The following is a 16028-nucleotide window of genomic DNA, read 5'->3' on the forward strand; positions in this document are numbered from 1 at the left end:
TCTTGTTTGTTGTTTTCTTGGCAAGGACACTGAAGTGGCTTCCCATTTCCTTCTCCACTAGATTAAGGCAAATACAGGCCAAGTGATTTGTTAAGTGTCTGGAGGCTGGATTTGAACTCAGGTCTATTCTGACTCCAAGTCCGGCACTCTAACCATTAGCTACCTTGCTGTCTTATTGTTATAGGGAACCCTCCACCAATGCAAATTGACACCTAAACTTCAATTTATAGTCTTAAAGCAGGGATTCTTTTTTTTTAATTTTTTTATTTATTTAAGGCAATGGGGTTCAGTGACTTGCCCAAGGTCACACAGCTAGGCAAATTATCAAGTGACTGAGACCAGATTTGAACTCAGGTCCTCCTCACTCCAGGGCTGGTACTCTATCCACTGAGTTACCTAGCTGACCCCTTAAAGCAGGGATTCTTAACCATTTTTGTGTGCTGTGTACCTTTTAGTGATATATAGCTTATAGACTCCTCAAAATCATGTTTTTAAATATATTAAATACACAGGATTGCCAGGCAAACCAAAGGTTAAAATAAAGGCAATAACTTTTCCTCTTCCAAGTTCACAGAACTCCTGAAATCTATCCACAGGTTAAGGGCCTTTGTCTTAAGGAGTTTCCTGGGAGCCCTGAGATATGAAGAGGATGTGTCAGCATGTCTGCCCGACTCTGGATCCAGTTAGTATGCTTTGCCACTGAACACAATGGCCCAAGGCACTTTTCCATCTGATGTGCAGCCAAAACCTTCCCTACTCTCTGTGGTCTGTCCCCTTAGAATCTGAGCTTCTTGAGAGCAATGGCCATCTTCCTTTGCTCTACGCCTGCCCAGCAATTAGCACAATGCTTCACACATCTGAAGCATTTCTTAAATGCTTATTCATTTATTCACTAGGCCTGGCTGCTTCTCATCTCTCTCTGTCTCTCTCTCTCTCTCTCTCTCTCTCTCTATCTCTCTCTGTCTTTCTCTCTGTCTTTCTCTCTGTCTCTCTGTCTCTCTGTCTCTCTGTCTCTCTCTCTCTGTCTTTCTCTCTGTCTCTCTGTCTCTCTGTCTCTCTGTCTCTCTCTCTCTCTCACACACACACACACACACACACACACACACACACGTACAATTACATTTCTAGACCTATGCTCAAAACCTTGCTTTGGTGAGTTGCTCAAATTTAAAGTGAACATAAATAGTACTTCATTTTTCTCTGTCCCTCTTCTCTGTCTCTTTCTCTCCTTTTATGTCTCTGTTTCTGTCTCTCTCCTCTTTATCTGTCTCTTTTTTCTCTATCTCTTTCTCTCCCATCTGTTTCTTTCTCTCTGTTTCTGTTTCTCCTCTTTGTCTCTCTTCTCTCTCTGTCTGTCTGTCTCTGTTTCTGTCTCTCTCTCTTCTCTCAAGGGGCATCTAGGTAGTGCAGTGGACAGAGTACTGGTCTTGGAGGACAGGAGTTTAAATCCAGCCTTAGACATTTGATACTTATTAGTTATATGACCTTGTGCAAGTCACTTAACTTTTTGCCAGGGCCTTCTGGGCCATCTCCAGTCATCCTGATTCATATCTAGATCCAAATGGCTCTGGAGGAGAAAGTGAGACTGGTGATGTAGCACAGCCCCACCCTCGTTCAAATCCAATTCATGTGCTTGTCATGGCATCACCTCCCTGATGAAGGACAAACATCATCATCCTCTCTCCTCTGTGTCTGGCACACAGATGCAGACACATACCCTAACCCCCTCATTTTACACATGAAACAGAGGCCCAGAAAGAATCCATTCACTCTAAAGTCCCCCTGTTAATCAATGTTTGGCAGTGGGGATTTAAATGCCAGTCCTCTGACTGAATCCCAGCCTCTGTTTTGGTTCTTGTTTTTGTCTTCCCAGCACAGTGATGGGCACATAGTTCTAAAAATCAAACAGCCAGCATTTCTATGGTGCTCTGAGGTTTGAAAAGCACTTTATCCATGGTATCCCATTTGATCCTCACAACTTGGTAGGGGAGGTGCAGTTAATATCCCCAATTTTCAGATGAGGAAACAGGTGACGAGAACATGAATGATTGTTCAGGATCTCCAGGTCACATTCCTAGTAGTAACTGAGGTAAGATGAGGTAAGATTAAAACTCATGTCTTGCTGACTATGAATCTAGCACTGTCTCTAATGCCCTGTGGGAGATTCTTCAGAAATTCTTATTAAAGGAATGTATACTGTTTCCATGACAATATATGGTTTCAATTAGAAAACTTTGAAGGATCGACCATTAAATTTCAGATTCTTCCCCACTGCAGAGATAGGGCAACATGAAAGATTTCATGTTAGGTGAAATCCAGTGGCAGTGAGGATTAAACCTTGAATCATGGAGGGAGGGTGTAAAACCTCGATCTTCCTGCTTTGCTCTAGGAGTTGGACTGTGGACAGACATGCTCTGGACTGAAGTATTGTGTGCCATAAAGAGCACTGGGCTTGAAAGCAGAGGAGCGGGGGTGAGTCTTATCGGCTACTAGGCATCTCCGTGGCTTCAGATAGGCCAGAATTAGACACTTAGATCTGAGTCAAGAGCATTATTTCAGGAAGGATCTTTCTTAGCTCCATACGTGCTATGATAACCAGTCTCACCTTTCCCATAAGTAGGTGTGACTTTGAAATCTCATAAAAGGTCCATGACTTGAGCTGGTCAGGGGGTCTCTAGGCAGTCAGAAAAGGTGAGGTACTGTTCTCTAAACTGGGATACTGAGGAAAGGAAGAAACAGAAAAGAGGGAGCAACAATGACTGAGTCACTCTATTGACATGCCTCAGTTTCTTCTTCTATAAAACAATGGGGAGGGAAGTGATGATGGCTAAGATTGCTTTCAGCTCTAACATTCTGTGATTCTGTAACTTTTTTTGCATTTAGTACCAAGAAAGACGGAATGTCATAGTGGATAGAGAGCCAGCCTGAAAGTCAGGAAGACCTGTTTTCACCTCAGATACATACTGGTAAAGTGGCCCTGAGCAAGAAACTTAACTTTCCATGTCTTAGGCAGCTCTTTAAAGGTTTAAGAGTCAGGACAGATACTGACAGGTAGAATAAGTCACCTCAACTGTAACTCTCCACACAGATGAGGGGAAAAAAAATCACGGATTCAGTGTAAAAATATGCAAAAGGGAATAGACATTTAGAGTACAAACCTCTCCAGAGAGGGACCCAAGAGACAGAAGCTCTCCTTTGGGAAGTCATTCTAAGGTTAAATTAAGGGGCAGCTAGCTGGTGCACTGGCCCTGGAGTCAGGAGGACCTGAGTTCAAATCCAGTCTCAAACATTTAATAATTACCTAGCTGTGTGATCTTGGGCAAGTCACTTAACCCCATTATCGTACATTCATAGTCCCTTCAAGTACATAACTTATGCATGGGTGGCTGTGAGGGATAGCCAAAGATCTAGGCCGATTGAGAAGAGGGGAAGAGGGACAGGGACCTGTAAGTTAAACTTTGTATGCATCACGGATGACAGGCTCAGGCTCATAAATCCAAGGAGGTCACTTAAACATGAAAATCCTCTTGAGCATGAAGACTAATTCATGAGGAAGATTCAGAAGGTTTGCCATTGGAAGGAAAAGGTTGAGGCTGGAGGGCCATGATATCTGTGATAAGGCTGGAGGTGATGGTTTAGGTATGGCAAGACAGATCACCCTACAAAGCATTCAACCAGAATCCTAAAACTAAAAGGAATTTGTGAAAGTATAATTTAAAGCTCACTATAGATGAATTCAAGGTAGAATGATAATCTATTCCTTCTGATTTGTTCCTCAAGGCTGAACCTTAGACTTTAGCTTAAGCCCATTTCTTTTGGTTTGATCTTCACTGGAGGATAGAAGGCCACCAACTTGGACAGAACTACCCTCCATCAACCCCTCTGTAGTTTTTTCTTCCAAGACTAAGAATTCCAATTCCTTCAACTTTATTCAAAGCCTGAAGTAGCAGTCCAATTCCCTATCAGGATGTTGGGGAGGGGGGCAGATGTAACTAGAATGTCATAGAAATCTCTGGTCAGCAATTTCACTGCCAATAGAACAGGCACAGTTTCAGTCTTTCCTTAACTAGTATTAGAACAGAACTTGTCTAGCTACCCCATAACTTCTTGGCTCAAACTTGTCTGACTTGTTCCTTGTGTGTGGGCAAAGTGGGGGTGGGACAAAATGGATGATGGAAGGGGGGATTTCAGGAAGGTGTAGATAGCATTGACCCTTCCCACATGGACCACAGACACTCCCATCTCTACCCCAAGACCCCCAAATTCTAAGATAAGTGAGTTTAGTCTGGGGAATCTTATGAGAAAGGAATCTTTGAGATACTGGATCCTGTTCATTAGCTGAGCTGCAGCCTAAAATAACAAGACTTGATTGAAGCCTCTCCCCTCCCCCTGGACAACTGTCCTCTCTATTCCTCTTCACAGTCCCCGTCATTTTGAGCAATCTTCACTTCCCATTGCCCTGACTGGAGGAACTATGTAGCTGCCAGTCTATTGATTTCAAAAGCAGGTCCCAGTTTTGCTCCCCCAGGAATAAGAAATGGGAATAGAGAGGGCCACTCTTCTTGAAATACCTAAACAAAACCTTGCTCTCTGTCCCTTGAAATGTTAAGCTTGCTTAGTTAACTGTGTTTCTTTTAGGAGAATCCTGATGGAGGAGAGGAAGAGAGAGAGAGATGAATAGTGAAGAGGGAGAGGGAGAGAGAAAGAGGAGAGAAGAGGGGCAGAGAGACAGACACAGAGTCAGAGACACACACACACATTGAGACAGAAAAAGAGATAGACAAGAGAGACAGAGATAGACACACAGAGACAAACACAAAGAGAGAGAGATAGAGAGACATAGGAAGAAAGAGTCAGAAAGACACATACACACAAATGAAATAGAAAAAAGAGATAAGAGAGACAGAGATTGACACACAGACAAACACAAAGAGAGAGATAGAGACAGAGACAGACAGATACACACAGTCTGAGAGACACATACACACAGTGACAGAAAAAGAGATAGAGGAGAGAGACAGAGATGGACATACAAACACAAAGAGAAAGAGACACAGAGAGACAGATAAAGTCAGACACACACACACACACACACACACACACTGAAGAAGAGATGGACAAGAGAGACCAAGACAGACACATAGAGACAAACACAGAGAGATACACAAAAAGAGAGATAGAGATAAAGAGAGGGAGAGAGACAGAGAGAGAAAGATAGAAAGACAGAGACAAAAAGACAAACACAGAGACCCAGAGAGACAGAAAGTGAGAGACATAAGACAGACACAGTCAAAGAAACACATTCACACACACTGAGAGAAAAACAGAGATGAGAGACAGGCGCACAGAGACGATGGAAGGGTTAGAGAGTTAGAGACATAGAGAGTGACAGAAAGAGATGACATAGAGAAACAGTTAGACAAAGAGAAAGAGACAAACGGAGACAGAGAGAAACAGAAAGACAAAGACAGAGAGCCTCTCCAAAACTGCAGTCCAGTCATACTGGTCTATCTGCTGTTGCTCTTACCCAGGGCTCCACCTGCCTTCTCGGAGGCTTTTAAATTGAATGTTCTCCATCCCTCTTCACTTAATTCTCTTGGAAACCCAGGTGTCCTTCATGACTTAGTTTAGGGGTCATCTACTGGAAGTCTTTCTTGATTTCTACCCTCTCTCCTCAAACTATCTTGTATTCATTTCATATATATTCTGCATTATGCCCATGTCTATTGTAAAGTAAGCTCCATGAGGGCAAGGGTTATTTTACTTTTATCTTTGTATTCTCCAGGCTCAGTACAGAGTGGATGGTTCAGGATGCTTGCTGATTGGTTAAAGCTCTCAAAAACAACCTCTCTGAGGGGCAGCTGGGTGGTGAAGTGGATAGAAGACTGGCCCTGGAGTCAGGAGGACCTGAATTCAAATTTGACCTCAGACACCTAATAATTACCTGTGTGACCTTGGGCAAGTCACTTAACCCCACTGCCTTAGATAAATAAGAATAAAAAAAAACCTCTCTGATTGAAGAGTTATATAGATGGGTAGTTTTCCAATCTACTTCAGGGTTGTGATGAGATTTAAATGAGATAATGCTTGTAAAACCAAATAAAAAATTTCTTAGGTATATCCCTGATAAACTACTTAGCCCTCTCTCTTGGTGCAATGTCTTTCTGAGCTTTCCATTTAAAGCTACTCAAATGTACTTGAAGGTTTTAAACCCAAGGGCAAATAAATACACCTTCTTGGGAACCAGGCTCTGAGCTAGGTGTGCCTCCCTAGGTCAAGGACAGACTGGAGGATGATAAGAAATTGAGTAAAAATGACAGGTGACATGGAAAGACTTTTAATAAGTAATGAAAATCAAAGTCAGCCAATGAAGAATAATGAACAGAAATGACATACACAAGACACAAAAACAAGGTCAGCAAAGCTTTATAAGTACCCAGATGAATGTATGGAAAAAGCACACAGAGCAAATAAATCGTCCCATTTTAACAACATATATATATATGTATATATGTACATATATATATATATGTATGTTAATATTGAGCAATTTGGAGAGGAAGGATGGTACTTTTGGAGGGAAATGATTTGTTCTGTGTCATGTTATTTGGGATTATTATGAGTGCTGTGGTTAAACAAAACTTTTTTTAAAGATTAGAAACAACCAATATTCCCAAGGTTTGTGAGATGGTTGGGAAATACAATATTAATTAATGGGACTCTAAAAATCTCTGTGAAGTTTTAAGCTGTTAAACTTAAACTCTGGTGTCTCAAAAGTCTATGCAAACTGCCAAACTATAAAGATTTTTGAGACACCACAGTTTAAATTTTTTTTTTTTAGGTTTTTTGCAAGGCAATGTGGTTAAGTGGCTTGCCCAAGGCCACATGGCTAGGTAATTATTAAGTGTCTGAGGTCGGATTTGAACTCAGGTACTCCTGACTCCAAGGCCAGTGCTCTATCCACTGCAGCACCTAGCTGCCCCAACACAGTTTAAATTATAATAGCTTAAAATTGCATGAAGACTTTTAGAATGTCCTATGTAATTGATTGATGATCATGGCACCATAAAAATGACAACTATGAAGACTAGAAGGAAAAACCTATATGAAGAAATGTAAAGAGAGGTCTGCAGAATAAGAAAAGTGCCCAAACTTTGGCCCTAACCATTTTTAAAGAATGGAAATCCATCTTTTTGAGTAAAGATGAAGGGGATGCAGCAAATGTTTTTCTTATTTTGTTAAGATATATGTATATATGTGTATATATATATATATATATATATATATATATATATACAAGTATTGATAATAATAATAAACTGAGTTTTACATTTGGGTTTCATTTGAAGTTTTATTTCTTAGATTATTTCTTTATTAGTATTTGTGGTAGTTGTTTAGGTCTAGGAGAGTGGTCAAGGTTAAGTTATAATACAGGAAGAGTGTGAGGATCCCCTACTTTATAAAAAAAAGCTGTTTTTATCTCTCCAGCAAAACTTAAGTTTATAATAAAAAGCTTTAAAAAATTTAAGACAACAGGTTACAGGAATGTGGAGAAACAAGTTATCTATCAGCGGTCTTATCTCTTCCAGGGTTAACATCGGCCATGTTTATATTTGGGGAATGGGGAAAGGTTCAAGTTCTCAGTCAAACTCTCACCTCTACCCTGGAGCCGAACTGCAGAGAATGACAATAACAGCTTTTCAGCATGACTAAAGTCATTCATCCAAGACAGGGGTGTAGACTTTATTCATTTTTTTCCTATATAATTTGTGAAGAGGGGAGGAGTGAGAGAAGATGGGTTTTTACATGGGGACTGTTAGCTGAGAGGGGTTCCAAAAGAATGCTCAGGTGCTCAGGACCAAGGACACCGCCTCCTGTAGAGCTTGAGAACTGAAGGAGGGACTGTGAGACATGATAGCTCACCTGAATGACAGTCATGAGCCTCCTGCCTCTACTCCCCCCTCTCTCAATACACAAAGAAAAGGGAAAGAAAAAGGAAATCTTTCTACTTAGCCCTCTCTCATGGTGCTGGAAGCACCAGAACATACTTTTGAACTGGCATACAGAGGAAATCCACATACAATTTGCTCATTCAGTCCAAACTTTGTACTAATTGAGTACATACTTTGGCAATACGTTGCCATAGTTCTCAGAGATGTAATAAGAAGAATCTGCTTTGAAGGAACTTATGGTATAGTAGTCAAAACAAGAATCCTTAACTTTGGAGGTTAGATACTAACTTTTTGGCAGATTGCCTCTTCAACCTGATCCAATTATCAAACAATTCCTCTACATCCACTGTTTTTGCAAGGCAATGGGGTTAAGTGGCTTGCCCAAGGCCACACAGCTAGGTAATTATTGGGTGTCTGAGGTCAGATTTGAACTCAGGTCCTCCTGACTCCAGGGCCAGTGCTCTATCCACTGTGCCACCTAGCTGCCCCCATCCGCTGGAAATCTTCTCAGAGTTAGTTAAGAGAGTCTTTATAGAGACCTAGCCTCTGACCCTATGAGGTGTGTGTGACCAGGGGCAGAAGTTATCCTCAGTTAAGCCCCAAAGATTTTAAAGCATTTGTTGCAGCAGGTATAAAACTCCAAGCAGTGGGATAATAAAAGCAGCTCATGTTTATATAACTCTTTTTATAGAATGTAACAAAAAAAACCCAAAAAACCCTTTTCCTTGAAAAGTCAATTCAGGGATATAGAACATAGACCTCATTATTCCCATTTTCTAAATAAGGAACCTGAGGCTCAAGAAGTGTTAACTTATGGTCACAGAGACTTGCCGAGTCTAGGGTCTTTCTATACATCAGAAAGTTAGCTAGTTAGACTTTACTTTCCAGGCAAGTTTCCCGGGGGTCCCAGGCGGCCTCATTTTTTTGCTAGAGTGGACAAGCAGAAATATACTCTTCTAATGTCTGTGGAGGCAGGATTTAAAGGAGATAAGGAAATAGCAGGGATTATCTACCAGAAACTCCAAGCAGGGCAAGGAGAGCAAGTTTGGGGAAGAGTCCAGACTGAGGGGTCGCAGGGATAAGGGGCCAAGACAGCACCGAGGGCTGAATCACTTATTTTTGGTGGGTGTGATGGGTGCGTGATAGAGGGAAGGCGGCAAGGTGGCGGTGGCAGATATGGGTATCACATCATGTCTTAGGACTAGAAATACAGAAGACATCGGAAGGAGGAATTATCCAGAGAAGAAAGGATGTGGGGCAGTCAGACGGAGAGAAAGCGTTGGGGGGAGGCGCGAGAGGGGAGTTGCTTTTCTACAGAGAGGAAGGAGAGGCTTGGAGGGCTGGGATGAAGATGGGTGAAAGGCCCTGGAGAAAGCGGGCACGTTGTTAATCTGGGGAACAATAGAGAAATTTGTTTTGAGACGGACAGAGGAGCTCAGAGAACGGTCGAATAGTGGGGTGGGGGGAAGTCACGGGGGGCCTGCTGGGGCACGGGTGGGCTGGCCATGCCGTAGGAGGGGGCAGAGGGATGAGGGGGGCGGGGCAGGAGAGGGCAGGGGAGCCGGGGCGCGGCGGGGGCACAGCCGGGGGAGCCAGGGGGAGGGCGGCGGGGGGCGGCGGGAGGGGCTGGCGTGGGGGCCCCCGGGGAGGGCAGCGGCCGGCGGGGCACGGCCGAGTGCAGAGGCTGCAGGGGGCGCGGCGGGCAGGGGGCGGCGGGCACGGGGCGGCGGGCACGGGCGCGGGCAGGGGGCGGCGGCGGGCACGGGGCGGCGGGCACGGGCGGCGGGCAGGAGACGGCGGGCAAGGGCGCGGGCAGGGGGGGGCGCGGCGGGCAGGGGCGCGGGCAGGGGGCGCGGGCAGGGGCGCGGCGGGGCCGGTGGCTAGGGGGCGCGGGCAGGGCCCGGGGGCAGGGGGCGGCGGGGCCGGCGGGAAGGGGCGCGGGCAGGGCCCGGGGGCGCGGCGGGGCCGGCGGGCAGGGGGCGCGGGCAGGGCCCGGGGGCGCGGCGGGCACGGCCGGCGGGCACGGGCGCGGGCAGGGGCGCGGCGGGGCCGGCGGGCACCTACCTGCCCGGGGTCGCGCAGCTCGCCCACGTAGTACTGCTCCAGCCAGCGGCGCGCCGTGTCCGAGTGCCGGTGCGGCGGCCCGTCCAGGTCGGCGCCCACGTCGCGGCCCGCGCGCGCCCGCAGCAGGTGCTGTCCGCCCGGGTGGTGCGGCACGAAGCCCGTGAGGTCGTAGAGGCGGGCGCCGCGCCGGACCCAGCAGGCTCCGGCCGCGCAGCGCCGCTGCACCTCGGCGGCCGTGAAGAGCGGCGGCGGGGCGGAGGAGGCCATGGGCGCGGAGCGGGCAGGAGCGGGCCGTCTGCTCGGGCGCCGCCGCCGCTCCGCTTACAACCTCTGGCCCGGGGCCGGGCCCGCGCCCGCCGCCCGCCGCCCCCAGCACACCTGCTCATTTGCATGCCGCCCGCGGCCGCGCTCCCATTGGCCGCCGCGCGCGGCCCGAGGAGCCGGCCCCCGGGGTCCGCCTTCCGATTGGTGGGAGGCCGGGAGACGGGGCGGGGCCTGTGCGGGCGGGGCCGCCCTGGTCCCCGGAGGGTGACGAGCGGCTCAGGTGCGGGCGGCGGGGCCCCGGGCGCTGGGAGGGCGGCGGCGGGGCGGGCGGCCGGGCCCGGGGCGCGGCGCGGACAGTCCGGAGCCGGACTCGGAGAGAGGCGAGGGCCGGCCCTGCCTCCGGGGGCGCGGGACAAGGAGCGCCCGGCCCGGCATGCAGCCCCAGGCCGCGCCGGCCGGGCCCCGGAGCTTCCACGCGGGAGAGCCCGCCCGACGCCCGGCCCTCCGTGCCCGCTCTGCCCCACAGGTGCGGCCCGCGAGCGGGCAGGAGGGGCGCCGGCGGGGGGCCGGGGCGGGCCTCGGGGGGCCGGGGCTCCCCTGAGTCTGGAAGAGAGGCAAGGAAACAGAAGCAGCGGCGAGTGGGCGCGGCAAGGCAGCCGGGTCCGCCGGGGCGCCTGAGTGGGCACGGCAAGGCAGCCGGGTCCGCCGGGGCGCCTCGGTGCCCGCCATTCTGGAGATGGGCCTGGTCCGTGGGGAGCCGTTCCTCCGAGCCCTCAAGGCGGACACAACCCCGGCCACATCCGGCTCCCATGATGGGAGCTGCCGCCGCCCCGGGGAGCCCCAAGACCCCTCTTTCCTTTTCCCGTCCAGGTAGCCGCACCCAGGGCTGCGGCTGACGCCCACTTCTTTGCCGTATTTTCCAGCTCTAATCACCTGTCCCATTAGCAAGGCCCTCGCAAGGACCCCCACGAAGGAGCTATTCCGCATAGGGTTACATCGTTGTACCGCTACAAATAAATGAGGCCACGAGGCTAGGCCAGAGCCCAGGCCCGAGCGCAGGCCGCCTCATTCTCTCCCGCCCCGCGCTCTGTCTGGGCCCGGACTGAGCTGGTGCCTGGCAGTTAGGTGCACAAGTTGGAATGCAGTGGACGATTATCAGTCGGGAAGACTGGAGTTCAAATGTTACCCTACTGGAAATTCGGCCAAGTTACTTCAGCTCCCACAGCGGCATCTGTAGCTTATCTGGAAGGTTTGCTGTGAGGACCAAATGAGATCACACATGCTTAGCACTTTTCAAACCTTGAAATTCTGTGTGTGTGTGTGTGTGTGTGTGTGTGTACATACATACTAATAATGAAGTCATCATCATGACTTAAGGGTAGGGGTGGGGACAGATGCCACAAAGGTTTATGAAATACTGGGTTCTCCTCGATATTAGGGTACCTCTTGTACCTGAAATGGAGGCAGCTCAGTGGTGCCATAGGGGATAAAGTATTTTTGTCCGGAGTCAGGAACATTCCTCTTCCTGAGTTGAAATCCAGCTTCAGGCACTTACTAATTGCATGACTCTGGTCAAGTCACCTAATCCATGTTTGCCTCAGTCTCCTCATCTGTAAACATGAGCTGGAGAAGGAAATGGCAAGCCATTCCAATATCTTTGACAAGAAAACCCCAAATGGGATCATGAAGAATCAGACACAACTCAGCAACAGCATATCTGAAATTACTTTCTAACTCTACTTGAGTCCTGTCCCCAAAGGTTTTTACAAATGAACAGCCCTGAAGCCTCCACTATGTCTATCTGACTTGCTTCCCCTCCCAGAACATTTGCCCCTCTTCATAAAGGCTGGCCAGATACTACCATGAGTTAGGGGTAGTATGCTGATAAAAGCTGAACAACTCTGGGCAGGAGGGAAGTGGGGAGTTCTACTCCCCTGGAAGACTTTTAAATTTAATCTGTATTATTATCATTTAATTCATCACTTAAGTTTAGACAACTAATAAAATAATAAATTAAGATTTCAGAGATGCAAATGCTCATACTAAAAATTTAACAGACTTTGGTGTCTGAGTTGATCTAGCACACCACTAGTTTTCTCCTTTAGAAGACAGTTGTGGGGGCAGCTAGGTGGCACAGTGGATAAAGCACCGGCCCTGGAGTCAGGAGTACCTGGGTTCAAATCCAGACTCAGACACTTAATAATTACCTAGCTGTGTGGCCTTGGGCAAGCCACTTAACCCCATTTGCCTTGCAAAAACCTTAAAAAAAAAGACAGTTGTGGGAGGGATGGGCAAATTCGTTTGCCAGGGCAATTGTCACTAGGGATGGAGTTCCATGTTTTTTAGCCCTTATCTCCTTTCTTGTCACTAGAGATGGAGTTCCATGTTTTTTAGCCCTTATCTCCTTTTTTATCCTCCGACAGTATTTTGAGTGACAGCCCAGCCCCATCTTCTCCAAACAGATCTAGAATACATACCAAACTGAATCCTGATCAGAAAGCCTAAGAAAAATTCACACTTTTTCCAGTCCAGATGGGCATAGGGATACAGAGAAATTTTAGGACACTGGGGGCTTTGGTTCTGAAGAACACCTATGTACTAGGGAAAAATGAGGACCCATAAGTAGAAGAGCACCCATTAGAGCTGGTGCCAACTTGTGCCATCTGGGAAATTTGTTGCTTACTATCCAGTTTGGGGCAACAGATCTAGTATGGAGTTAGGAGTAGTATTTGGGGTAAGGAGTTATCACAGGTCCCTCACTCAATCATACATTTTCTGGATTTGAAATACAACAGAGAGGAAGCATGGTAGAGTAGCTAAGAAAGCTGGCCTTGAAGTCAGGAAGACTTAAGTTCAAATCCCACCCCTGACACCTACTGACTGCATTACCCTGGTTAAGTCATTTAATCTCTCTGTGTGTCAAACAATTCTGAGATGATAAGTTTCAGAAAGAGACCTGTTTTGGGAGAGGGAATTCTTTCATCAGGGAGCTCCCTATGCCAAATAAATATTGAGTGCCAAGTCTTTTCCTAGAGCAACAAAACTTTGGCAAGATTTTGATTTGCCTAAGAATCTTAAGGTGTTACAGTAGAGAATGATAGAAAGACATCTTACTTCAAGTTGATCTGCTCTGTCATTCCAATGGAAAGCCAAGGAAATGGATACTCTGGAACCTAGGGTCTAGCTCTGGAGACATTTGGTTAGTTGACTGAAAAGAACAATTGACACCCCCCCTCCTTACTCCCCTCAAGGATTTCTGCCTTCCTCTCTCCATGACATCCCATCATGAATCAAACTTGGAATTTGAAATAAAATCACCTTCCTCATTCCTGTCTCTGCTCCCTTTGCACAGATTAAACATTGAAGTTTTAGGATTTCCAGATATGAAGTATGGTCCCAGGGCAATTGGACAAAGTGGGTTGATGAGTTTGTTTTCACCTAGTGATTAGGAAAACGCTGTCCTGGGACAGGTTTCAAGGATCTGTGACTTTATTGGTGTCACAGAACTTCCCCTGACATAGAGTTCCACTGGCCAGCTTTCACACACTCTTCATTCCAAGGAAAGTAGACTACTTTGCCATTCCACATACTCAACATTTCATCTCCCATCTCCCTAATTGTCTGTTTGCCAAACCTGGAATACTCTTATCTTCTTACCTAGACTTCCTAGAATTCCTGGTTCCTTTCACATACTACCTCCTCCAGGAGGCTTTTCTAGATTTCCTCCTTGACACTAATACCTCCTTCTCCCCCTTCCCCTCAAATAGATATTACTTTGTGTTTATTTATATATGGATATTAGCCCAGATAAATGGAAACCCCTTGAAGCTAAGGACTCTTTCCCTGATACCTAGAAATTCAAGGCAGAAACTCAAAAGAAGGCAACAACATGAAAGGAGCTACATGCAAAGTCTCAAAAATGCAAATTGGATGTAAATCTATCAAGAATTCCTTAAAGAACCAAAAAAAGAGATGAGTGGTAGAAGAAAAATTGGGTAAAGAAATGAAAGAAAGGGGCGGCTAGGTGGCGCAGTGGATAGAGCAATGGCCTTGGAGTCAGTAGTACCTGAGTTCAAATCCAGCCTCAGACACTTAATAATTACCTAGCTGTATGGCCTTGGGCAAGCCACTTAACCCCATTGCCTTGAAAATTCTAAAAAAAAATGAAAGGAAAAATTATGAAAAGAATCAATAGCTTAGAAAAAGACACCTCAAAATACTGCAGAAAGTACCTCTTTAAATTATAGAATTGGCCAGATGATAAAAGAAATACAAAAATTCACTGAAGAAGAAAGCTCCTTAAAAAGCAGATTTGGTTAAATGGGAAAAGATGTACAAAAATTTACTGAAGAAAATAATTTGAATTGGGCTACTGGAAAGACAACATGAAACAAAAATAAAAATAAGATAAAAACAACAGAAAAAGTTGTGAAATATGTCTTTTAGAAAAACAATTGACCTGGAAAATAGTTCAAGAAGAGATAATTTAAGAATTATTGGATTACCTGAAAGCCATGATAAAAAAAAAATGGAGCCTAGGCACCATATTTTAAGAAATCACCAAATAAAATTCTATTAATATCTTCCTGAAAGATATCTCAGATTCCAGAACTTAAAAGTTTAAGAAATGAGACCTTTATCAGAGAAACTTCTGTAAAATTCTGCCCCCACCTTCAGTTTCCTGCATTCCTTCTATTTTTTGACTGAATTGGTTTGGTTTGTGCAAAGCCTTTTTGATTTCACATTATCATTATCAAAATCATCCTTTACGGGCAGCTAGGTGGCGCAGCGGATAAAGCACCAGCCCTGGAGTCAGGAGTACCGGTCTCAGACACTTAATAATGACCTAGCAGTGTGGCCTTGGGCAAGCCACTTAATCCCATTTGCCTTGCAAAGACCTAAAAAAAAAATTATCCCTTTAATTTTTCCTGATCCTCTCATCTCTTTTTGTTCACAAGCTCCTCTCTTGATCATTTAGGTATGGTGACTTATTCTAAGTGTAAATAGCATTTGTTTTCTCTTTTGTTCAAAAGTTCTGAAGATCTCCTCCCAGATTGATGGATAAGATGATAAATTGGGGTATCAAATTGGTTAGAAGGAAGGGAATTCCCTTTTATTCACTTAGGTCAGCCAAGCTATCTTAGGCTGAAGCAGCAAGACTCCCAGAGGGAGAGATGGGAGGGAGCATGTACCAGGTAAGTTGAACCACCATCAGCACATTGACTTCAGTCTGCCCCCCCCAGACCCAGATGAAGATGGCCCAGGACCCCAAATCCATGAACCCTGGGAATTGCACTGCTTCCAGCTCAGTGCCCTGAGAAGTGTCTAGGAGAGACAGCCACAGCTACTAAAGACCCATATTGCTACCAATAGTCCTTGGTGATGGCACATGGCCAAAATGTCAGAAGATGATATGATGTTATCAATGGAAATGATATTAAGGAAAATGGCACTGCCATATACTTTCCTGCTGTACCTAAAGAATCATGGCACTTTTCTTTCTGACTTGTACCTATAAACTTCCATAAATCTTGCTGGGGAACCAATCCAATACTAAACTAGCCTTTACTCTTGTATCCCTCACTCCTTTGTCTTTTCTTCTATCATGCCTTGCCAAATCCCAAACCTGTATGAGTCCTACCATATTCTTCCTTTGCTCCTGTTCATCATCTGTTAGATGGAGCTGGGGGACATTATTAAGCCATGCTGATTGAATCCTCTAAAAACTTATGCTAACTAATTTCCAAT

General features: G+C 46.2%; 1 protein-coding gene across 1 annotated transcript in view; it reads right to left on the reverse strand.

Moving 5' to 3' along the window:
- FA2H (fatty acid 2-hydroxylase) overlaps window positions 1–10283 on the reverse strand; it is a 97207-nt gene extending 86924 nt beyond the window's left edge. Inside the window, exon 1 of the mRNA XM_074222836.1 lies at window positions 10017–10283. Coding sequence (XP_074078937.1) covers window positions 10017–10283 — 267 coding nt within the window. The remainder of the gene's footprint in view (window positions 1–10016) is intronic.
- Window positions 10284–16028: the final 5745 nt, after the last annotated feature.

Source organism: Macrotis lagotis, chromosome 1 (genome assembly GCF_037893015.1).
Source record: "Macrotis lagotis isolate mMagLag1 chromosome 1, bilby.v1.9.chrom.fasta, whole genome shotgun sequence".
Classification (NCBI taxonomy): Eukaryota; Metazoa; Chordata; class Mammalia; order Peramelemorphia; family Peramelidae; genus Macrotis; species Macrotis lagotis.